Below are 26,062 nucleotides of genomic sequence, written 5' to 3'. Positions count from 1 at the left end.
TTACTTGTTACAGTGCATTTTTCTGTATTGGACACTGCTTGCTGTTTACAAGCTTGCTGTAATTGACCATCCATGCTCCGCCCACAAATGCATTCTTTTGAAGCAATTGTTGCAAGGTTTGTCAAGCTTTATAAAATGCTGGCTAATAGTTTAGTAAGTCACTAATTCTTAAAGAAATGTTTCATATTCTAGAGTAAAGTTTTATTCATCACCAATAAGAAACTAATTAAGTTTTCAATAAGACAATGTGCACCACAAATTCAATACCTTTTCATTAAATTTTGCAATTAAATTTCAGTTCAGTTTGTCAACATTAGATGTTAAAATCTACTGCCTTAAAATACTAAAATCCCCAACCCATCAAATGATCTATTATTTAGAATGTGGGACACAAATTGCTTTATTAAAAAACTTTATATTAGTTTAATTAGTGAAGGCATGAATACCACATAAAATTGTGCATAACAAGGTCTTAACAAAATGTTTATTGTGCATTAGTACAGCTAATAATTACATTTTTAGAGATTTTAGAGATTTTTTACAGACCTCCAATTATATAACAATACAGTTCATAAGCTTAATGTATAGTGAAAAAAACATTTAGAAGTGTCTAATTCAGGCTTTATGGAACAAAGAACAAGATCTTAATAAACATCCAAGATATGTTCCTTAAAATCAATTGTTACCACTAAAAGTTAGTTTGATGAAAACAGCAAAAATCATACATTTTTTAAATGCATATTAATTTTATCATTTGCAGTTTGCGCAGAAAGTTGTTGGAAATGTAGCTGCTCTTAGGACAGATCAGATTTAGTTTTTTGGTCATATAATCAAGCTAAGGCTATCAGGTAGAAAATCTCATGCTTGCCTAGATTCTGTTCGCTATGACAACATAGTCCAGCTTGGTAAGGTAGTATTTTAAACTGGAAACTAAATGTTAAACTCTAATCTAAATCCGTTTAGTTGAATGAGACTTTTGTGAATGTTCTGTGAAGCTTCTCCATCCTTGCAACTGTTAGTATGTAAGAACACATTTGTGGGTAGAGCATGGACAGGTCAGTTGGTCTAAATCAGACTTTTTATGATACATGCACTTGTTGAGTGTTGTGCAGTTGTTAGCCTAAAAGTACTGACTGTATCCAAGATATAGTCAGGAAGTGAATCATGGTGTAATTTATCACGGTAACAATAACATTTCACAATATTGCCCAGCCCTATTCATTATTTTTGTCAGTGCATCAGTAGAGGGAATGTAGCCCCCGAATGAAGGTTGTTCTCTTCATACAGAGTGTGTGGAGGCTGATGAGCTTCTTCTCCACGTCTTGTTTATGATATAGAAGAGTTCCAGAGCTGCGTGACGGTGACTGTTTATATTCACCATCTGTGTGAATGCACACATTTGTGTGGAGCTACCTGTACCCGCAAGATGTGTAATGCCGCAGCAAAGTGAAGACTTGGCTGAGGGCCAAGTAATGGGTCGATGCCAGGACAGGCTCTCAGAGATCTGCGCTAGTCTGAGAGTTTAAAAACTTTCCACGCTCTTTGGCTAGCATTGACAGCAACAAGGGCTATGACCTCACGCTCAGGAGTCGATGTTGGCAATACACACCGTACACAGCCATTCAGAGTATGTGAAGAGTACACAAACGTAATAAAAATAAACATTAGGGATATAACGTTTTCCTTCCAGATACGGACATCTGAGCTCAGCAGTTCTGCCGATACTGAGTACCGATCCAAACCAAACGTCTTGCTGGCAGTACACTCAGAGAATTAGGTGACAGTCCACTTAACTCATTAAAATCTGCCCTCTGAGGAGTTACGACACGAGCATGACCGTGTTAGCCATAACAGAAAATGTCAGCATGTAGAATCAAAGCTTTGTATGTGCTTCAGTGCACTATGAGTGAACATAAGAACTCATTTAGAGCACAGTTTCAATGAGTAACAATTATTATTGATATGTTTATTGAATATTTCTATCCAAGTGTTTATTTTATTGTTCAGAATATATGGCTTGGATATATCACATTCTATAGATATTAAAAAATACAACAGCAGCACTGAGCAGTAACATTATTATTAGAGACAATTATTAAATTATAGAAACTGGCATTTTTGCCATCAGCATTAAGGGATTAAGGCACTGCTTTCTCATAGACACAAAGAACATAAATCTATAAGTATACATTAAAAGCTAATGTACCAGTGGAGATGTACAGCATTTTTCGTGCTGTTTTTTTAAGGCTGTGTACATTTTTTAAATGGTGTATACCATAAAAAAATGATCATTTACATACGTCAGTCTTAAAGATAAAATTAATCAAGTTTTTGGCACATAAACCATAAATGTCATAAGGGGATCTCAGCAGAAACAATAAAATACAAGAATATGTATGTAGAATTTGGGCCCTGCAAATTAGAAAAGAACTGTTAAGGACTTCTTAACCGGCAAGCAACAAACGTTTCTCACCTCACTTGCGGTGTATACTGCTATTTTAAACACAAATATAGAAATTGCGGAAAACATGAAAAATAGGAATAAAAAGACAAAGATATGTGCATGCACACCACATGCGGACCGGAGAGCAGAGACAGACGAGCTGCTTGTGGAACACCAGCAACAAGCATTCAGTTTTGAAAGTCATGTAGTGTATGCCCAGCTTTAGCAAAGACTGCGATTCCATTGGCTGGACAATGCTGATCCTTGCATTGCGTCTACAAAAGCAGAAACTTTTCAACTCAGAGGCAGGCGGGCATGTGCTTGTATTGAGATCCTGTGCAATGGATTCTTGGGGTCAGACTCACTTGTCATATTCTTTGCCAATCCACCTGCGTTGCTTTGAAAATGAAAGTGAGACGTGTGATTATTGCTTACCGTGAGAAAAACTCCTTACAGTTTTCTAACAACCATAGCTAAAATAACAGTATCAGATGTGTATTTTTAATGTCTGTCCAATATCTGTTCTCTTTAAGGTCAGTATCAGTGCTAGTACTGAGTCAGTATATTGAAACAAGACATCACTAATGAAAAACATTGCATTTTCTTCATTTGTTTTGTTCCAGCTACATTTTACTGGAGAAGCTCTAATCATATCCATCTGATTCGCACCTTCACATGCTATTGAAGGTTTTCTGAACTGAACTACAAACAAGAGAAATATTTTGGAAAGTCTGCTTTTTTGATTAAACTAGACGGCAGGTAAACATGCTGCATTGCTTATTAGTAAACTGATTTAATAGTGTTTGAAAAGTGTTTTTGAAACTCTAAATAATCACCATTTCTATACTTTTGGCCTGTAGTGGTAGTGTACGTGTGTGCGTGTGTGTGTGTGTTCGGTGTGGTGCTCAAACATACTTTGCATACTCACACGCTTTCTCACAGAAAGCCTGGAAGACAGTCAGCGGGGCTTTTTCAGTTGGCAGCAACTGCACCTGGCAGCCGTCCAACCTGACATTAATAGTGTATAAAGTATCAATCTGTGCAGGCTCTAACTGTGTTTCATACTTCTGATGACTCTTTATATACTGTGGTGTTATGTGAGTAGAGTTCAGTCACAGAACATGGGTGACAGTTGATTATAAGTCACACAAAGAATATGATTAATTATCTAGCATGTTATTGTGGTTAATCTAGTTTTCACAACCTACTTATATCACTCATCTGAATGTTGCAATCCTACATCACGCAGTCCATGCCAGTGTTTTTCCTCCCCTCTTTTAAACAATATAACAATAAGGGGAGGGGAAAGCCATGACGAAGCTATACCTTCTGGACATTGACCTCACCCTTTGAAAGCAAAGTTTGTGCTGTGCATTGCTTTGTTGGCATATAAGGAGAGTTTACATATTTTCCATGTTGAGTTGCTTTTCCTTGCTTATAATGAGTAACTGGAAAATATTGTTCTCAAAGTATCAACAGCTTATTTGTCAAAGTACTGCATTTGCATTGAAAACGACAGAAGCTGTATAGTTTCATAACGCAGTACAAAAATCAAGTTCTGTCTGAAGTCCACACTGTTATCAAATATCAAATAATCAATAGGACCATGCTCTGTACAGTACAGCCGTGCATGTATGAAGAACCCACACACACACAGACAAACACATTACCCAAAGATACGTCAGAAATGACTCTTCATATATTTAATTTCCAGTCAAAACAGCCATTAAGTACAAGTTATTCATTTTTCAACTTCAGAGAAAAAGCAGACAGAAGCTTCAATCATAATATATTATCACATTTTTCAGTATTTAGTTTGTTGCCTTTATTACAGCTTCCATTCTTGTCAGAACACTTGCTTTCAGTTTTTCAGTTTTCAGGTTTTTTTTACCTCCAAAGTTCAGACTCAGAAGTTGGTTGCATTTTCTACTTATCATGATCCAAATAATAAATAATAAACAAGTACATTCAGTGATGTTGAAGTCTGGGCTCTGGAGTGGTCAGTCAATTGTTCTGAGAACACCAACAGCTTCATTGTTTGATTTGCAGATTTTTTTTCTTTTTGTCTATTTTCTGTTCTTAATGAGGTTCTTCTTGACAGCTACACATCCTTTCAGACCCATAGCATTGCGTTGTCTTCTTGCAGAGGAAGGATGGACAGAAACACACAGATTTTTTCAGATTTTCTCCTTATCTCTACGAGATGAAAGCTTTAAGTACTGTTTATGTGGTGGTGACAGTTTTGGTGGTCTTGTATGGTTGTTAGTAAAATTTTCCATTTTTAATCTTTTATTTTTGAAAAGTCTTGAAAAGTTCTGTGACTTTTGCACAGTACTGGGTGTTTGCCACATCTGAATTATGTATTGTACCATCAGTAAGCATTGACAGAAATTTCACCATGTTCCTCTGTACTTAGAAAGGATCTCACAACTTTTTCACTTCTAACTCACAGTTGAAACTGTTGCACAGTTGCTGAATTGTGTGAAATAAACAATTGAAATAAGTGATTATGTGACTAAATAACACAAATTTGAATATACAGACATTACACTGAAGTTCACTGTGATCAGGGTGGAGCCTGTGAAAACCTTTCCAGAGGGAAGTATTTATGGAAATCCATTACTATGTCAAAAATGGATTACCACAAATACTTCCATCTGGAAAACTAATTCCATACTTGAAAGGACAAATTACAAGACTTACAGCTTAATTTAAAAAACAGAAAAAATAAAAAACGGAATTCAACATCTGCCCAATGGCAGTTTCAAGTCAGCGGGTAAAGCATGGCAAAACTATAGGTGTGGCTGATAGATCAGATTCGGTTGAAAAACATTGGAATACTCCTTTAATTGCTAAATAGTCAAAAGAATGCCAGACCTCTGGAGACTGTCCTGGAAATTTTGTGCTGTATCACAGTCATTTCTTGTTCTTAACCTTTCCCCTCGCTCTTTGTTTCTCTCTCTCTTTCCCTCAGACTCATCAGGCCAGCTCTCCTCCTCTCCTCTCAGCTCTCCAACGGGTCATCGGGCCATGGGCCCCCACCCTCTACATCCGTCCCTGCTCACCCCGTCCTCCATGGGCTCCACCCCAGGTCAGCTTCACTCGCCCATTAATGGTCTGGCTTCTCCCTTTCCTGTCATCAGCTCCCCCATGGGTCACCCCTCCATGACTGGACCCTCATCCACCAGTATGGCCTTCGGACCCAGTCTTAGTCCGCAGGTAAGCATTGGGTGACTTCTTGTTAAACCTTTAGATGTTTGTTGTTTTGCTGTACATAGTTCTTTACATGTAATTACGTAATTAATTACATAGTTACATAATGAATTTCATTTACTTTTGATTTATATTCTGTATTCACAATTTCAAATCCATCTATTTAAACGTCAACAAATAATTTAAAGGTCATCAGGTCTTATCATTTTCATCATATTGACAGAAAAGGATACATACAGAGCATTTCTGCTGTGTAAGTGCAGGTGATCACATATACTTGTCCTTTCAGAAAAGTCTGTAATTATCAGCAAATCCGTTTATTCAGCAGCGATCTTAGCAACGCCCTCAGGCAGTTATTTCCAGTCATACAAGACTTCTAGAATGAATAGAAACCTATAAACCTGAAACTGATAGTCATGCTAACCTTTCAAAAGGAAATTTGAAATCACTGGTAAAACATGACAGGAACACATTATTAGTGGTTTTTGGCTCAAATAATTCATGAAAAAATATTTTTAGGGTTGTTCTGGCTACTATGCATGTCCACAAGGGGGAATTCTTCCTGCTTACCATCAAAGCAATTGGCTCTTTTTTACTGAAGGCCATAATTTCTGTAACACAAGTCTTGTTGAGTGTTATACATAGGTAATATAATAGGTTATACATAGTTAGTTTCTATAACACAACAGTCTTGTTGAGTGTTATGAGCTTTTGCATTCATATTTCAACCAGTGAGCTCTCTTCTGTCAGGGTCCCAAGAGCACCGCATCCTGTCAGAGAGAGCGATCAAAATGTAACTTACTCTGATATCTTACTATCATCACTGTGTTTCAAAGCTGTGGAGGTTTTTATCACCACACAGTCTACTGAACAGTGCTGAGTTTCATTCTGGTGTTTGCAAACAGAGGTTGTAGAATCCCACATGATGCTTTCTCAGGCCTACGTGCTTTTTTTTGATTATGTACAGCTCTGGAAGCTCGCCTCTTGTGTCATATTTCAACCATGGAAAATGCTAGTGCTTGTAAAGTTTTGTGGTGTTATTGGATTAGTGTCAGAAAGGGCTTTGAATATGAGAAGGATTTTTATGACACATCGTACAAGAAATATTGAAGTTTCCCAATGATGTAATTCCACTTTTTTCATTTTATTATTATGATCTTTGTTTGGTTTCCAGGAAACGTTTACTTTGCATAGTTCTGTAGCCAAACGTATAGACCGCTAATATAAATAGTAATCATGAACCAGTCAAATTGAGATACAGCTGGGCGGAATAAGAGAATCATTGTGTACGGCGGTGTTTTGCCAGTGGCAGAATGAATAAGTCATGTCTAACAGCTTGGTTAGATTGTGTGAAATATATGAACAACAAGCCAAATGACTTGAGTTCAGTTGGCACTGGATTGTATCTCATGTTTTTGTGTAAAGCACTGTTTCATAATCACTCACAAATCGGGAACATTCAGGTTTCTTTTTCCCTCTGTTTGTCTGCAATTCCACTTTTGTTTTAGATTATACTTTTGCTTGGCTAAGTGATTGAATGTATGTGTTTTGTTTTGTTTGTGATATAGTTGTGTAGAACTTGTATCATATTACGACTCAGTCTGCGCAACTTACATGCTCTCAAGATGAAATGAAATATGATCAGCACACTTGCACCAGATGTGAAGTGAGAAGCTTTATCACTGCTTTAGAACTGTATTGTATTTCAAACTAACAAGGCTAACAATATAACGTACTGCTTGCTACGCAGTTATTGTAAAGAACTAAGTCAGAAAACATTTTCCCTCATTAAGCAGAGCCCTTCCAGCAATGACGGGAAAACTAAATCATTAGTGCGTTGAAGCTCCAACACATTCTAACTGGCATGAAAACAATGAGGTGCTTTTTTTCAGCTCACCACACAGGTTTCCTTTCAGAGAGCTCTAAATTGGCCACTAAATCCAAGGGGGTCTGCATATTAAAACCTCTAGCCATTGCCATTTGGGATTTAATAGTTAGCAAAGAGGGTAGGGGGGGTTGTGGTGAAAGGTCTAGCTCCCTTCTTTCATCCTCATTAGCCTCATCAGAGCGCTTGATCTGTGACCGGCCCGTGTCACCTGTGTTCTTAGAGTGCCACATGGACGCTGTGTGCTTTATTGGCCGGCTGAAAGAGCTTAGCAGAGGCCCAGTGGGTAGAGCTGGGGCTGATGGGAAATGAGTGGCCTGCTAAAAGTCTACAGCTCAGCCAATGTGGTGTGTGTCAGAATGGAACTCTTTACCACCAAGCCAAACCCACTCCTCAGGGTTATTATAGCTAAAACTAAAACTACTACAAAACAAAACCTAGAAGGGAGAAAATGTTTGTTAACTGTAATAAAAATAAAAACGTTAGATTTTAAAAAAACATGAAAACTAAATCAAAACTATAATGCTCACTGCAAAAGTAACTAAAACAAAATAATAACTATTACTTTACAGAAAATAAAATATGTATTACATATATACAATACCTATATGTAATAATAATATGTCCTATATGTGTTTTATATATGCGTTAGCTATGTGTGTGTATGTGTGTAATTCGCTATATGTAATAATAATATGTCTCTATATTTAAAAAAGAAAAGACAAAACCCAGGAGTTTTCAAAACTAGAGTCCCAAAAATGATTTCTTCAGATCTGAAAATGTTTCTGTCCATCCTTCCACTGTTAGAAGACAGCTCAGTGCTATGCTTTCAGACCGAAAGGATGTGTAGTCGGCTGAAAGAACTCAGCAGTGACCTAGCAGATGCCTGGGCAGAACAGTTACAGAGAAATGGAAACAGACAAAAAATACAGAAAGAAAATTTGCGCTAGAAGAAGAAAATACAACCAACTTCTAAAACTGAACTTTGAAGGTGTAGAAAAACATCCCTGCAGATTTTGAAGAAACACTGAAGTCAATTCCCTTGAAAAGAATGGAAGCTGTAATAAAGGAAAAGGGTGGACACACTAAATACTGAAAAATTTTGTTATATTTGGAAATTTTAAAAATGTAACGACCTTTATGTTGTAGTAAAGTCCTGGATGTGTTATATTTGTAATTGCTTGTTTCTGTAATACGAATTTGCTAAATCTAAGCATAATCCTAACCTTAACCTCAGAAAATTAAACAAACTTAAATAAACTTAAAAATGAAACAAACACCATCAGGCTACACTATAGGTTAGCCAAGTTCTTCTGTATGTCTTCTACAAACTCAGGGCATTTTTGGCCAGGAAATGTCCAAAAACACACATGTGGATGTGCATACCTTCTATGTCCCGTAGATAGCCGAAACACATTTGGTTTTCTTGTTGTATGGAATGTAAAGAATCCTTTTAAAGGGACAGTATTAAACACAAACTATGATGCAGATAGTTTGAGACAGCTTTTAGTGTAAGAAAATATTAGCACTGTGTTTCACTCTGCTTTATCTGAGCAGTTGTGAAGATTTGGGCAGTGAGGCTTCCATTAAGCATATAAGGCCAAACGTCCAGTGCATCTGCTCAGACTTCATTGTTCATCTGTGGGACAAGATAAATGTTTATACAACTTTTAAAGAAATATTTGGACCATATTGCGATATACAGACAATGTTTAAGGACTTTGAGTGTAGCATGTTATATAGAAGAGTAGTGTGTTATGTCTTATATGTTTAACTATAGAGCGTAATCCACTCCAAATGGACGGACATCACCGCTTCAAATAGAGGTTCATATGAAACAGTGGGCATGACGTGAGGGTGTAAATGTAATACACATTTAAGCCTGTTGAAATAAGTCCAGCTGTCGGTGGCTGCGATCCCAGAGAAAGCCTTTCCATGTTCAGATCTACTGTTCCTAAGATAATAGTTCCTTTGGGTTCGTTAAAGGGGTGCTGTTTTAGACATGAATATAAAAACTTCAAAGGCTTCACTTCTGTTCATCACCGCCTCAGTCCAGTAGCTGGAAACGGTACCTGTTTTCATTTGGCCGTCACAGACACCCTGGTGTTTTCACATGGCTCTGCTTCATAGACGCAATAACTGCACAGATTTTTTCCCAAGAAGACATGTGCGAGGCTTTCTCAAGGACTGTTTTCTCCAAGAGCTGCCACTGCAACATGACCGTCTCTTCATATAAAATGCATGATGTGTTGAAGGCCTGCGAGAAAAGGGACTATATGTGCTTATTTTTTCATAAGAGAAGTGACGGCTGATGAATTGCATAACTGTTCTTTAAAGCAATGTCCATGGATGAGATGTAATTTTGCATATAAATCAGCTTATTTGAAAAACTCTTGTCATCTACACTTTCATTTGGGTGCATTTTCATTTTGGGTGATGTGCGCTATTAGAAAGTTTCTAACGTTTGCTTTTAAGAAGAAGAAGAAGACGATGAAAAATGCAGCTCAAAGTGTGTTACAGTAGTTATTTAAATAAAACAGAAAAACAAGATTAAAAACATTGTGTAGTAAAAAATAGCATAAAATTAAAAGAACATAATGTGTGCTTAAAAGTTAAAGGGTAACAGGAAAAAGTCAAAAAAGCATTAAAACAGAAAAGCAAATCAACATAATTAAAACAATAAAATAAATTAAATAAAGGATAATAAAAATGTAACAAAAGAATGATATTAAAAAACTGTTGATGCTTCACGTTTATTAAAGTCTAAAGAGTCTCAAATCTTCGGTGCACAATAGCAGAAGGCTGTTTCACTGTTTCAGTACTCTTTTTAACATGCTCTCGTCGGCTTGGCCTCGACATTTCCCTTTGGGGCAATTCCCGACGCCATCTTAAGGGCCGTTCCGTTACTATTTCAGCTCAAGTGAGGTTTATTAGATTAGCGCTTGGAGGGACGAGGGATCCAGTCAGCAGAACTGTTGACTGCAGCAGCAGAAATCATTGTTATCTGATGCAATTACTTTTTAAATCCCCAGAAAAATGGTGGACAAAGCTGTTTATAGTTTCAGTTTGCTGTGTTCAACCTGGGCTTTAGGTAGCAAAGAGCTCCATTGCTATACATGACTGTTGATACAAGTTCATTATTTATGTTGACTAAGTAGCTTGCGTAACATTTAGGCAGATTTGAGCATCCCCTACAGAGAACAAATTGCTGCATATTTTAATGTAGAATTACTGTTTATTTTATGTATGTAAAGTATTGGGACCATATGGATAGTGTTTCTCCAGAATATCCTGTCATCTGTTTGGGTCTTCATGTTTCTGAATGACTGGTTTATGATTCCTTTGATTGTATCCATCTGTCTTGATGCTGGTCGTCCTCTTTCTCTTTTACCTTACACTCTTACAAGCATAATGGTCAGAATATGTCCAAAACTAGATTTATTTTGTTTATCTGAGGTGAGGCTTGGTTTGTTCGAGGATCCGTTTGTTTTCTTTCCAAGGTACTCTCAGAAGTCTTCACCAAAAGTATCTATATTTTTCCTGTCTTGCTTGTTTATTGTCCAGCTTTCACATCCAGTAAAGAAGCAGAGAAGACCATAGCCTGGACAGTTCTGATCTTTGTTTATATGGACGAAGCATCGCATTTGCATCTTTTTAAGCTCCTTCAGCTTTGTTCTGCCGAATGCCAATCTGTGTCGTGTTTCTTGATGCTGGATCCTCTGTTGTTAATAATTGATCTGTGCAGGCAAAAGCTGTCCACCATTTCCACATCTTCTCCATCAGTGGTGAAGTTAGCAGTCTTTACTGTCATCCTAACCTTCATACTGACCTCACATCTTTTCACATTCTTTTCTCAACATTCTTTATAAAGGCCTTCAGGTCTTCAGAGAGTTGTATCATCCGTATATCAAAGGTTTTTTTCACCAATCCTGAATACTCGATTATCTTCCTGCAGTCCTGTTTCTCTCATTGTATGTTCTGTGTACAGGTTGAACAGGTATGGTGATAGTATGCAGACTTGACAATTTTTTTTATGTTTAAATTTTTTTTCCGATGTGGAACTGTTCATGGCTTGTTGATCAGTGTAGAGATTCCTCATTAGAGTAAGAGATGCTCTGAGATTCCAGTTTTTCTTAGGATATAATTGTATGTTGTTGATACAGTCGAAGGCTTTGCTCTTGTCAATGAAACACATGTTCCTTCCTTTTTGAGCTCCTTGGCTTTTTCAATAATCCAGCGTACATCCACAGTTATATCTCTTGTTCCTCTGCCTATGCTGAATCCTGCTTGCACATCTGGCAGTCCTCCTTCAAAGTAAGGCTCTAGTCTGCATTGAAAATCTTGAACATAATTTTACTGGCATGTGATACAAGGGAAATAAACTGACCCCTTCCAGTCTGCTGGCTATTAAGCTGTTTTCCAGATTTATTGGCATTATTTGGTCAGTCCCTATCTGAATCTTTGTGAAAATGTTAGATTTTTTTGATTGCAATGTTATTGATTCCTGTGGCTTTCTTCTTTGGCAATGATCTAATGTCATCTTCTAGTATGAAAGGTTCTTTTGCGTAGCCAACATCAACAAAAGTATCTTGGCAGTTGACATCTTTTTTATAGAGGTCCTCTGTATATTCTTTCCATCTTTTTTTTATTTTAACATAAAACGTGGCCTGTGCAAAAGTTTGACACATCTTATATTGTATGTTTGATGTTTTTCCAATATGTTAAACTCAACAAATAAATTGAAATGATGCACAAAAATGCAGGAAAATGTCATATTTAAATTTGTTCTCTGTAGGGGATGTGTTAACATATTTTCACTTAGAAAATCAACAAAATTAATTAAAATGTAGTTTCACTTGGGGTTTTCAAACATGTACTTTGTGGTCAACCTTGATGACTTTAGTCATATAAATTACTACCGAAAGAAACAGCAGATAGCAAAGAAGACCATCACTTTACACTGTCATCTCTACTAATAGTGAACAGATCATAACAGGAAAATTGATTAAATTAGACGTATATGTCCCTAAAAATATGTTTTAAAAGCATTCTAAGTGTCATTATCAAGTGAAAATAAAATCATAATGAAAAATACAGCTAAATTAAGCTAAAGCTTATGCTGTACTGGTGTTCTTGTCTGCCATAGAAGACCAACATGCCACACTGCAGCCGTTTGGGGGGGAAAGTACCAGCAAGTGAAATACGCACATGCGGAAACCAGAACAGTTTTTTCTGGTTGCCCCTGCATGTTAAAATCCTTACTGTTTTCAGACTGTTAAATGTAGTTTCACTATTACAGCTGTTTTCAGGCTATGCTGTTCAGTTTCACTACCTTAGCTTTTCTCAAGCTTGCTGCTAATTGGAGGGAGATTTAGTTTGGGGAGGCAGTGACCCCTGTAGCTGTTAAATATCCATTCTTCACTATCTTTTCCTCTTGTTGTGCTGTAAGTGGCCAACGTAGGTAAGACACACTTTCAAAGTTAGTGAGGCCTTGTTCAAAACAGTACTGAAACAGGGCTTTGATTGTTGATGCAGAGGTTCATCATTCAGGGAAACAGTAATTCAGGTCAAGGCCCTTTAATATCTCCTCATCCACTCTGTCTAAATGTGGAGTCTAACTGTCCCTGCTGTTGGCACAGAGAGTACTCGAATGCAGATTGAGTTGCAGGTTTACCCAAAATAGGCAGAAGGGATGCAGTGTGTCTACTGTATGTGTTTGTGTGTACCCAGCGGATTGTAACCAGCAGACAGGACAGGGCAAATGGAAAACAGCCAAGTCTGCATTAGAATAGAAGCAGACAGGCATACAGGTAGGGCTGTTTACATGAACACATGCATGTGTATGTATTTGTTTATATGGGTTCATGCATCTAATAGGTAAATATATCTGTGTAGCACATTGCTTTGAGGAGCAGATTTACATTCGTTTTACTGTAGCTCCTTTTTTCATCTCTGTTCAGCACTTTTCCTGCATCCTGTAGCCACTAGACTGCAACAGTGTACATTTGGCTGCATTTGCATTTAGCTAGGTTGTGAAGGGTTTGATTTCTTTTCTCTGTATCAGATCCTCTTTGATTCTTGGAAGTGAGGCATATTAAACTCACATCAAAGAGATTTTCATGTTTAGTGTTTGTTCAGTCTCTGAGTACCTGCAGGGGGAAAAAACAACTCAGGCTTGTCTTGTAATAACAAAACACACACTGTGGTCTCCGTGTGGGTATGTAGCCCTATATACATTAGAGCTTAAATGGGTGTTGACAGTCCCTACCACAGAGTGAGTGCGCGAGGGAGGGAGGGAGCTAAGCAAATGAGGGAGTGACTGAGTGATGAAGTGAGTGAATGAGTGAGGGGCGAGGAAGGGGCCTGAGAGAGAAAGAGAGAGAGTGAATGAGTGAGGTAGGGAGTGAGGGAGTGAATAACCAAGCAAGTGAGATGGTGAGGGAGTGAATGAGCAAATTAGTGAAGGAGGGAGAGAGAGTGAATGAGGGAGTGAGTATGTGAAGTGGGGGGAGTGAATGAGGGAGTGAGTGAATGAGTGATGGGCTGGGTCAAAGATTGAGGGATGATTGAAAAGCTTTAGGGAATGAGTGATTGAGCAAGTGAATGAATGAGTGAGCAAGTGAATGACTGAATGAGTAACTGAGCAAGTGAAGTGGGCGGAGTGAGTGAGAGTGTAAATGAGTGAGGGAGTCAGTGTGAATGAGTGAGAGTGATTAAGTGAGTGAGCGAGTGAATACCTGAGTAACTGAGCACGTGAAGTGGGGGAGTGAGTGAATGAGTGAGTGAGTGAGTTAATGACTGAATAAGTGAGCATGTGAAGTAGGGGAGTGAGTGAATGAGTGAGTATGTGAAGTGGGGGAGTGAGCGAGAGGGTGAATGAGTGAGGGAGTGCACGAGTGAGGAAGTCAGTCGAGTGAGTGAATGAGTGATGTGAGTTAGGGAGAGGGAGTGATGTGAGTGAGAGATGTGAGTGAGGGAGTGAATGAGTGAGGGAGAGTGAGTGAGTGATGAGTGAGGGAGAGTGAGAGATGTGAGTGAGGGAGTGAATGAGTAAGGATGTGAATGAAACCATCTTATATTTATTTTTGCATGTATTTCGACAGAATCAGGATTAATTTTTCTTCAAAACATACATATTAAAAACAAATGAGCAATAAACATTTAAATGGAATCTGATTCGTTGTTTTGGTCTTGTTGATATGTGTGTGTTTGGAGGTTTGTGAAAGGTAAACAGAAAGCAATGTCTTTTTTCGCCTGAGCGTTTCCTGTGGGTGAGTGGGACATCCCTTCCCAGGTGCTCACATAGCTTCATCTGTCATTGCTGTGAATGGATGACTGAGCCTATGGGCAGTTGGAGATGAATGGAGTGTGGAGGCTACAGCTGCTTTCAACAGCTAGCTTCATGTGGGACATATATTTACATTATGGAAATTAGAGGCTGCTCCTGGGAGTCATGATCCTTTATCATTACGTATTGTTTGCATAACAGAACCTTGAATGGTGAAACGGTAACTAAATGTCAGATGTGAAAATGTTAACTTTTATTGTCTATATCTGAAAGATGTTTTCTTAGCTCGCCTAAGACAAATTTGAAGACATAATTAAACCTTTTTTATCACATTTGATTGTGTTGTGACTAAAGTTAGTAGTTAACTACTAGATCTAACTACTCATAGTTAGAGTAATTAGATCTTCATACTTTTGTATAACTATACAAAATTTCATCACTTTAGACCGATCAGAACAATATCTGGCAGTTTGGGAATAAATGGGTTAATATAACAGGGTTTTATCCCATGTTTTCAGATCATTTCTGGAGGAGAAGAGTTATTCCTGTAAAGGATGATTTGCAGTCAGCCCTATGTGAAATGTTTTGTGTAAGATTTTGAGTCTGCAAACAGAGATGTGAGCTAGTGTGAGGATTAGAATGTGTATTTTTTTTTTTTTACCAGAGTGTAAATGGGCTTTTGGTCTCTCTTGGGCTTCACTGCATAAACAAAGGTGTGAACTTGACATGTGGATTTGTGACTGTAGTTACTTCTCTCTCGTCCGCTTTCAGCTCAGCTCCCCCATGACTTCTGTCAGCAGCCCAGAAGACATTAAACCTCCTCTGGGTCTGAATGGGGTCATGAAGGTTCCAGCCCAACCAACCGGCACCTCACTGTCTCTCACCAAACACATCTGCGCCATCTGCGGAGACCGCTCCTCAGGTGAGACACACGCATTCTCACACACAGGGACATTATAGGAGATTAAAACCAGTGAATGATAACTGACAAATAGCTCACGTGAAACACTGGTATTTACAGATAATACCTACAGTGCTGTGAAAAACGATTTGCCCTCTTCCTGGATACTTCTATTTTTGAGTATTTGTCACACTTGAATGTTTCAGATAATCAACCAACTTTTAATATTAAACAAAGATAACCCAGTTAAACAGAAAATGCTGTTTTTAAATGATTTAATCTATTGAAGGAACGCTGCTGTTCAGCCCTACCTGGCCCTATGTGAAAAAGTAATTGCCCCCTTAGCTACTAAATCAACCTGTTAGCCACATTCAGTTGACTATTGGGTTCGCTTCCACTAGCCACACCCAGTGAAACACAGTGAAAGCCATTATCCACAAATAGAGAAAACTAGGAACCGTGATGAACCTTCCCAGGAGCTGCCGGCCTAACAAAATTTCACCAAGAGCAACGACTCATCCAGGAGGTCACAAAAGAACCTAGACAAACATCTAAAGAGCTGCAGGCCTCACTTGCCTCAGTTAAGGTCAGTGTACACGATTCCACAATAAGAAAGACACTGGGCAAAAATGGCATCCATGGGAGAGTTGCAAGGCACTAAGCACTGCTGACCAAAAAGAACACAAAGGTGCGTCTCACATTTGCCAAAAATATTTAGATGACCCCCAGACTTTTGGGATAGCATGCTGTGGACTGGTATTATTTTGCCTTACAATGCCCTGTATGTACCGCTCCGCTATAAATGGATTTTTAAAAATATGTCTTAGCCCAAAATCTTTTGAAAACTATCATAAAACATTGTCTCAGGCAGTGTATTTGCCATTGTATAACCATTTAATATAATAACTTGCTGTGACAGCCTTTAGAGGTTTTAAACACGTCTGGTATCTATCAGTGTTATTAGGAATATTTCTCTATTTCATATTATGCCACTTTGAATATCTTTGTTTATATCTTAAAGATTTAATTATGCAGATATTCTGTCTGTACTTTGGCCCAGTATTGTCACAAACCACATAAGCAAGTTCATTTAAGATTACTTTACAAATTGATGCAGTTTGAGGTGAATGTGTGATGGTTTGCATAGTGCGAACCCAGCAGCCATAAGCTTCCATTAGCTACATTATCCTTGTAGCCTAAGCACAAAACTAAAAAAGCAAACTTCAGATCCAGACATGTCTTGGCTACATTTGGGGTAAGAAGAAAATTGTGTAATTTAGATTTTTCGCTGAGGTACGCTTTAAAGGCTGGGAGAACATAAGCTATTCTTCTGTACCACTTAAAGTCTGTCAGACTTTTCCACTTTCGGAGCCTGCCACGACTTGTAATGCAGTACATCACCTGGCAGAGACTCTAACAGCTGTGAGATTTTGGTGGTGCTGAATTATTGATCACATAATGCCAATTAAAAGTGGCTCCTGTAGGGAAGAATGGTAAAGGATGAATGGCTCTTGCAGGTAAACACTATGGGGTGTACAGCTGCGAAGGCTGCAAAGGCTTCTTCAAGCGGACGGTGAGGAAAGACCTGACGTACACCTGCCGAGACGACAAGAACTGTCTGATAGACAAGCGCCAGCGCAACCGCTGTCAGTACTGCCGCTACCAGAAATGCTTGGCTATGGGAATGAAGAGAGAAGGTACATACTCTGTGTGTGTGTGTGAACTGCAATTGTAAGGATGCACAGTATATCGCTTGTTAATTGTTATCGCAAAATTGGCCTTTGCAGTAGTGCCTTCCAACATCCTGACCTACTCTCACATGTCCCAGGTGGGTTTCTGTGGGTGTTTGGATGAACCAAAGCATTAGGGCTGCACCATTATTTATATTTTTATCATTGTTGTGATGTGTAATGTGATTCTTTTCCAAGTCATTTTTGCATCATATTCACACAATGAAAAGAGCAGCAGCCATTTTTAAATAATGTTAAAAAAAAGAAACCATAAAAAAGTGTCATAAGGTTTTGATATGACAGCAATGATAAATTGCTAAGCATGTTGTAATCACAACATGCATGAATATAATCATAACAGTTATTTGTTCTCTTCATGGAATTCTACCTCATTTAACAAGCCATTCCGAGGTAGTAAGAGAAAAGAGACTCTTATAGTGCTTTTACAGAATGAGGCTTGTGTTGTTTATAGACACACACTGGAATGTAAAAGAAAAGTCGATACTTGATTTGATGGACAGAAAGAACAAAAAGCCACTGAGGTCTTCATTTCAAACCCCGGGAATTCTGAACGTGAATGAAAACTGACACACTACGGAGACGTTAGACAAACAGTGGAAAAGAGGAGTCATAAAAAGCCTTTAACACACAGTAGTAGTAGAGGAGAGTGAAATGTTCCTAAAAACGAACGTAGACTGCATTCTTTTCCACCTTGTCCAGGCCACAGCGGACACACACATGCACACGGACTTTGCTGACCCTTTCATTGCAGGGCATGACTGTCAAACTAATCAACTGACTGAAAGTAGAAAGGACAGTTTTATTGTCCATTACATAGGCTTTATTGGCAAAATGGAGGCCCACTCAATTTACTGAATCATATTTGTATTGGCTTGTGGCCAAAAAATATATAGTCTTGCAAACCATGCAGAGAAGTTGGAGTTGACCTCCTGAACTTGTGTAATTATGGCAGAGCTGGTTTTAGCTCGCTCGCTCTCTCTCATGTCTGTGAATAATGTACTCTATTCCATTAAAAACAGACTGTGCCGTTGCTGTGGAGATGTGTAGCCAAGGAGCAAAGTGAAAGCAGCTGTGTGTGTCTGTGCATGTTATTGTGTGTGCATATCTCTATGTGTGCAGTTACACATACACATATACACATACATACTGTATTATTATAAATTCAGTCTCTTGTCTATTTTAATTCATGTGTGATTATGTTTGCGTGTGCATGTATATATCAACAGCTGTCCAGGAGGAACGGCAGCGGGCGAAAGAAAGGAGCGAGGCTGAGCTGGAGCTGGCCGGCTGCTCTAGTGAGGACATGCCAGTGGAGAAGATTCTGGAAGCTGAGCTGGCAGTGGAGCCTAAAACTGAAACCTATGTGGAGGGCAGCCTTGCTGCTCCAGCCAGCTCTGTAAGCCTGTATCTCTGTGTTTCTTCTCTCTGTCTCTCTCTGTCTGTCTCTCTCTCTCTCTCTCTCTCTCTCTCTCTCTCTCTCTTTAATCCTGTTTATCTCCTTTATGCATGGAACAAAATTGTAAATTCTGCCTTTAAGAGTACTTTGCTTATTATTGCAAAGCAGCCATTGTTTTTTTATATGAACTACAATTTGAGTTTTGTCATGAACTTACTATTTTGAGGAAACAATGTATTGGAATATGTGAGAGAGAGAGGGTATGATTTTATAACATACTTCTTCATTTTACTCTCTTTGAATATGTTTCTGAACATCTAAAATAAGTTGTTAAGGATTTGAATTTCGTTCTGAATGTATGCTCCTGGATTACAGACTTTCTCTTAAAGTGTGGACATCGACATCTGCACCTCTCGGGGGCTTGCACAGTGATGTGCATAACTTTTCTGATTGTAATAATTGTGGAACAAATGACCTGTAATTGGCTGAACCTGTAAATCTCTCTGTAAAAAAGTATACCACATGGCCATGTGGAGTGTTGTTATTGTTATTGAGTGTGGTGCCTGTTGTGTAAAAGCTGATGTTTGTATCCAGGCTATGAAGTTTTAATCAGTCAGTTTGGGGAAATTATACAGATACTTTATCCAGCACGACTTGGTCAGTTAAATCCCTTACAAATAAGCCCTGTCCATTATCACACCTTCTCTCTAAATCATACCCTCTCTCTCACATACTCACACTCACTCAGAACATTTGATCTGCCAGCATTTCTTTCCAAGCTACACTGACTAGAACGTTTTATTGTGAGATGTAATTTTCCTTGAGATCCTGTGGACTGGACAGTGAGTCTGGCAGGCTGAGTGGAGATTTTATTTTTTGTTTCCTAGATGTCTTAAGATTCAGGTTTCTGGAGGTAGAGGTGCAACGTGAGCAAATGGGAATGGCTATTTTTAAATGGATGGAAATGTGCTTGCTGGACTCTGACAGGAAGTGGCTCCCTGTGGACTGGCCATCCACTGCTACATAGTAATGCACTCTGGCACTGAAGACCACCATGGATTCCCATAGCAGGAGATAGGAAATCAGCAGGTTTCCTCCATTTGTATAGCACTGGAGTCAGTTAAACTTACACATTGCAGCATAATGTGGTCTAAGCCAATTCTGTGCTGTGGAATAGTATGTACAAAAAATAACTGTTGGATTTTTTTATTGTGTAACTAGTAGACTAGTGTTTGTGCCTCTATGCTTGAGTTGGACCTTTCAGCACAACTGGAGCGGAAGCTGTACATGCTTTGTTTGCTCTTCTGGGGATTCTCAAAACCATTTACTTTCAGCACAGGTTCGCAGGTTTGTCCTTGGGCTTTAAAAGGTCCTGCTGAATGAAACACAGCCCTAATGAGTTTGTGCTCCTCTCGGCATGATTGGAATCTTATTGAGAATCCTGCTGGAAATGTGATTGAGGCATTGTCTCTGATATTACATTGAGTTTGAATTAGAATGTGCCAGGATGAAGGTCTAGATTTAGGAGGGATCCTTAAAACTGTGGCTGTGGGAGATTATTTGGGGTTTTGTTGGAGAGAAGGTGATTAGGAGTTTTTATAAATATAATTATGAATATATAATATATTTACTTAATCTAAAGCATGAGCAAAACTGACGTTTGCCTGAGTTGGCATGACTTTATGTGATACAGCATAACTAATACATGAATATTGATTCCAATAGTCAAATACTGGTACCTAGAACAGTTTACTGAGTACTTGAGTACCCATGCACAGTTGGTCTTATCAGCGGGAAATCATGAGTTTGATCCCCCAGCGTTGCCATAGCCAATAGGAGTCCAATAGAGCATAATTGGTTTCTCTCCAGTGTCCGGAAGTAAGCGTTCGCCCTCCCAAGCTTGGTAGCATTATGTGATGTGGGGAAACCTAGTTAAAGGTAGAATTAAGCACGACTAAATTGGGGAGAAAATTAATGGGGGAAAAATCAGTAGTGCTCCGTAATGCTGCTACTATTTACTACTAGTTCATTAGGGCTGTACAATATTTACATAAATAAATAAAGCTGTCAGATATCATGATATTGATATGAGAAGCGATAAATTATTAAAATAGAGTGCCTCTCACTGGGTGTGATGCAAGTACAGACTTTTTTTGGATATGCAAACAGAAATATAACCAATCTCTGCTTTAAGCAAATAGCAAATTACAAAATTACAAAAGCACTATTTAACTATTGTGCAAAATAAAAAGAAATGAAATACTGTCAGCTACTAACATCAGAACTGCAGCATATTTTTGTGCACTTAAAGGCTGAGAAACAGTTCGCATTACCATGACAGCTTTTTCTGCGAAGGCAACAAAAACAAATAAATATCTATTGATTTTTTTTATATAGGCAAACAAGAACAAATACATATTTTTGTTTCATTTTATTTTTGTTTAGTTATTAAATATGTTTGTTGTGACAGTAGCTATTACTGCCTCACACACTTTAAACACAATACTGGTTGTGAGAATACTCCTAATGTATAATACAGCACTACTGTTCAGATAATAACAACATAAAAATGCTTTGTTCTGGTGCATGATTTGCAGAGAGACTGTCAGTAGACAGTAGACAGTTTACTTTCACCATGACTTTTGAAAACATATGATAATTGTACATGTTTATTTAATTATTTAAATCATTATTACATGTTTTAAAATATTCAAATTTTTCATTAGATTTTATACCACGATACATTATTAAAACGGGTAACAGTCTCATTGCTTGTGGAGAGAGAGAGAGACAGACAGAGTGAGAAAGAGAGAGAGAGAGAGAGAGAGAGAGAGAGGCCTACACACAAAGAGACTTCGGTTCCATACCTTTGTCTAAAGAAACTGAAAGAACAGGCATCTCCAGTTTGAAAGCTGTCAGAGAGATAAATCTAACGTCTCATCTTCAAAAGGAAACTTTATTTAAAGTGCAGATCCTTGAAGATTCCTCCTGTGTGTGTGTCATAGGATCGGACTTAAATGAAATCCTCTGTTGCTTTGCCTTCCCCCTACCTGTTTTGTATTCTTCTGGCTGTGTGCTTCCAGCCGCACTTTTTTTTCCTTACATACTTTCTGTCATATTGTCCTGTCATCAGTCAGGTACACTACAACAATCCAAAAATTCATTCACAGTCCTTGCGTGCTTAGAAATGACCACTACTGGAGTCTTTCCACAGTGCTCCAATGTTGAGCAGCATCCTTGTTTCTTTGTTAATATAGAGTTCCTTTTTTTTCTCTCTACCTCTCGCCCTGCAGCCCAACGACCCTGTCACAAACATCTGCCAAGCTGCAGATAAACAGCTCTTTACGTTAGTGGAGTGGGCCAAAAGGATACCACACTTTTCCGAACTCCCTCTAGACGACCAAGTCATCCTCTTACGAGCAGGTACGACAGTATATAAATATTTCTGTTTAATGGCTCTTCATCAGACTTTTATACTAATTCCTGAACGGTACTTTTTCAGTACATTCTTTTAAAGGCAAGAAAACATATGTAAAATTAGGACTATCAAAATGAATTGTGCATTAATGCATATGTGTTAAGAAGAATTTTCCTGGTTTTACCCTTTAAGCTATTCATAGTAGTGTTGTCTGAAGCCCAGCATCTTGCACATTGTATGTTGCTATGATAGAATCCACAGTTGCAGCCCTCTGGTTCAAATTGCATCTTTAAAATGGTTTTAAGCAATATCTTCAGCACCTTCATCAGGCTACACTGGACAGAGCTCATGGGAGATCCATGGATAAATCAACGAGCTGCAAACTAACAAAAGCAGCAGTGGAAAACTACAGTTCCCCTTGTGAGCCTCCACTGTAACAAGAATCCACACGCCGTATGAATGAGAGCGAGAGCAAGAGAATAGGAAGAATAATGCTTGTATTTTGAATTAATTCACTGAATGAAACATTACTGCCAGACTAATATCTGCAGGTTGTTGTTTTCCAACTAATTGATTGATCTAAGTCATATGGACCAGCTAATTACCATGAAAATAGTCATTAGTTACAGCTCTGTTAAACTCCACAAATAAGTAGAAATTGTGCCCTGAAATTTGCAGAGAAATGCTATTTTTTAGTTCTCTGTAGAGGATGTGTTAACTTGTTTTCATGTAGAAAACCAACAAAATGTGTCATTTGACTGCGGCTGTTTGAACGTTCACATATAGCTGTACAGTTATTGGTTGGAACATGCAGCCACAGTTGCTCTCACTGGATGCCAGTGATGAGAATTGGAAATTGCGTTCAACCTATAGAAATTTTAATGTTCAGGTTCTTGTAAACCCTTCATTCACTTAATGAAACGACTGTTATTAAATTATTGAAAGTAATACATAAATTCTGATGAAGCTGATTTTGTTCGCTCATATAACTATAACAAAATACACTCTTTTTTTAAATTTGGGGTCAAATTTGAGGAAATACGACAATAAACGTGATAAATCATCGTTAACTACACAAAAATCACCAGTCTAGATGATGGAACCATGCTGATGCTGATAAGATTGACTATTTAGGAACCGAAGTTTCATACTGAATGACACCAAATTTCTTAGCAGTCAGTGCTGTTGAAGTAATTGGTTTAGTACCATCAGTGTACTGAATTTGAGTAACACATTTGAGTGTAATAGATTATGATAAATCTTGTACAAGGATTCCTGTGTGTGTTGTTATTATTGATATTTTCCATTTTTATGGTTACTACTGATAATATTGATGACGCTGATAAAGACGATGTGATGTGAAGATGTGAGTCTCATCGTACAGATAAAAATATAATAACATATGCATTCAATTTTAAGATTTTCAAGATTAAAAGCCATTGAGGGTCTTATGATGAAATCATGCTGTCACTGTCATATCAAAACCTCATACCTTACTTTTTGGGGGGCCTTTTTTGTTTTTGTGAAAATGCTAGCCTCCCTTTACACTGTGTGAATATTTCTTAATTAATGGAACAATAAAAATGGTCTAAAATGACAATGTACATTAAAGAACAGTTTTTCTTTTGCCAATAAAGATACTATTGTGTAGACACAAGTTTTTTGTTATGACAACAACAGTATAAAAAGATTTCATATGACTAATCTTTGTGCTCTGAGCTCTTTGGATGCAATACTGGATAATTACGCATGCTTTATATTCTGTATTAGACTGCATCCTTTTATTGTAATACTGTGTTTTCAGTAGCTTTATGTATGATGAATATGAGATTTCCATCTCATTCTGTATCTCAGAATGAGTTCTTCTGTTGAGGAGGATACGTTCACTTCAGAATAAGTGGTTTATTTGTACTCTTAGTTCACATGCTGTGTGTATTCCACAGGCCTAATGTTGCCCGAGGCTTGAGGACACCCACCATCCCAGTATTTGTCCCTACAATATTTCGAAATGGAAAAAAAAACAATGTTTTTGGCCTTGTTGGAGTGTATTTATGCCTGATCACTGTTTGACACATTGAGAGCAGACAAAGCAGTTCTCACTATAACTGAAGCTCTTTTGTTTACTGTCTTCGTACAAAAGCGTTATTATTTACCTCATCTGGTTACCTCATCTGGTCGGCTCAGCGCATCCTCAAGGGCTCTTTTTTGCTGCCTTTCTTGTGTTTTTGTTTGTTCTGAGGCCTCCGCTGAAACCCGCCTCTCCATCTGTTTCTTTATCTCTCACAGGGTGGAATGAGCTCCTCATAGCTTCTTTCTCGCACCGCTCTATAAGTGTGAAAGATGGCATATTGTTAGCAACAGGCCTCCATGTCCATAGAAACAGTGCACACAGTGCAGGAGTAGGCGCCATTTTTGACAGGTAAGTGTCTGTAGCCTTCTTAGGCCTATTTTTCAATTATTAACCTCAAAACTTTATATATTATGAATTATGCCACAACTACTATGAAACAAATTTTTAAGTTATATAGTTATGAGATTGAGGAACTGAAGTGTGGCCCACATACAGGCCTTCAGGGTTTCCGGATAGTGTTTTAATCAGGCCTCACATTCCTGTCCAGCCTTGAATACAGCCTGACAAATTTCTGTCCAGACCCAAACAAAAGCACCAGGATTTGAATCTGAATCCCACGTGAACCCAACAAAATTCCGTCCAAACCAGCCTACTACCACTAATGATAACCTGCTAAGTTAGGTCTTAGCATAGCAGCAGTGACAGCCATCATCAGATCATCAGTTGACAAAATTTTAAAAAATGAATAGCCTAATTATAACTGTCCAAAATAGACCCCGACCAGTATGTCGGCTTATTGGCCAATATTGCTGAACCGATATTGGCATGGGCAAAGATTTTCCACATAACATGCCAATAATTATCAGCTTTTTATAATCATGGCATCGCCTGGGATTCAAACAATCTGAAAGTTTCATTTTGTTTATTTTACAGTCATATCAGTCAGTAAAGTAAAATCACATTGGCCTGTATTCAGTTATTGGAATTTTTAGCCCTTGAAAATTGGTATCAGCCATAAAATGTTCATATCGGTTGGGCCCTAAACTGAAAGGTTTAAATTCCACTTTAACAATTTTATTCAGCCAGCAGTTCCTTCGAACAACATACCTTAAGGTTTTAGTTTGTGTAAACTACATAATGCACTGTTCTCATTTTGAAGTCATGGACCTCACTCGACCTCTTAGCTAACAACACGACTGTGCATCCATTCAGATGTTATGTGAGGAATATTCCTAGGAATAGGCTGAAGGTTTTGATCTGAGTGTTTATTCAGTATTGGAAAAAGAATGTGTTCTAAATTAGCTGTATATGTAGCCTCCAGCAGTTTCATTTGAGCAAACACTGTCAAATATAACATGTTTCATTGCCCTCAAATGTACAGTGAAATCTAGTGCCACATACAGAATAAAAATTCCTGTCATCATATATAAAAACTGTAACAGGTTCAGTCCTTTAATATTAGTCTAGATTTAATAGTTACTGAAGTATAACAGGTTATAAATATTTTCCATCTGCGCATTTAGACATAGGCTAATGCACCGTTCTCATGTCGTCCTCCTTGCTAACAACACAACTGAATTTATTATGTGAGATTAAAAATAGCTTAATTTAGTAAAAATATGGAGGAAGAATAAACTAAAGTAGGTGTAAATACAGGTCAAAAAAGATAGAAGATGAATAAAGAGAAGCTCAAACT

General features: G+C 38.0%; 1 protein-coding gene across 3 annotated transcripts in view; it reads left to right on the top strand.

Annotated features, from left to right (window-relative positions):
• The window catches only part of rxrab (retinoid x receptor, alpha b), a 65,994-nt gene that overhangs the window by 36,516 nt on the left and 3,416 nt on the right, over positions 1-26,062 (top strand). For 2 of the 3 annotated variants that reach the window (XM_036597992.1, XM_036597991.1), the window contains 6 exons: positions 5,418-5,662; positions 15,601-15,751; positions 17,248-17,427; positions 18,708-18,877; positions 22,171-22,300; positions 24,582-24,714. In XM_036597992.1, the coding sequence (XP_036453885.1) occupies positions 5,418-5,662; positions 15,601-15,751; positions 17,248-17,427; positions 18,708-18,877; positions 22,171-22,300; positions 24,582-24,714 (1,009 nt within the window). Of the gene's footprint in view, positions 1-5,417; positions 5,663-12,904; positions 13,352-15,600; positions 15,752-17,247; positions 17,428-18,707; positions 18,878-22,170; positions 22,301-24,581; positions 24,715-26,062 lie in introns of those variants that run through there. The other variant, XM_036597993.1, reaches the window with a different exon arrangement.

The sequence above is a fragment of the Colossoma macropomum genome, unplaced genomic scaffold (assembly GCF_904425465.1).
Source record: "Colossoma macropomum unplaced genomic scaffold, Colossoma_macropomum, whole genome shotgun sequence".
Classification (NCBI taxonomy): Eukaryota; Metazoa; Chordata; class Actinopteri; order Characiformes; family Serrasalmidae; genus Colossoma; species Colossoma macropomum.
Note: the sequence above shows the minus strand (reverse complement) of the source record. Positions and strands in the feature narration are given on the sequence as shown.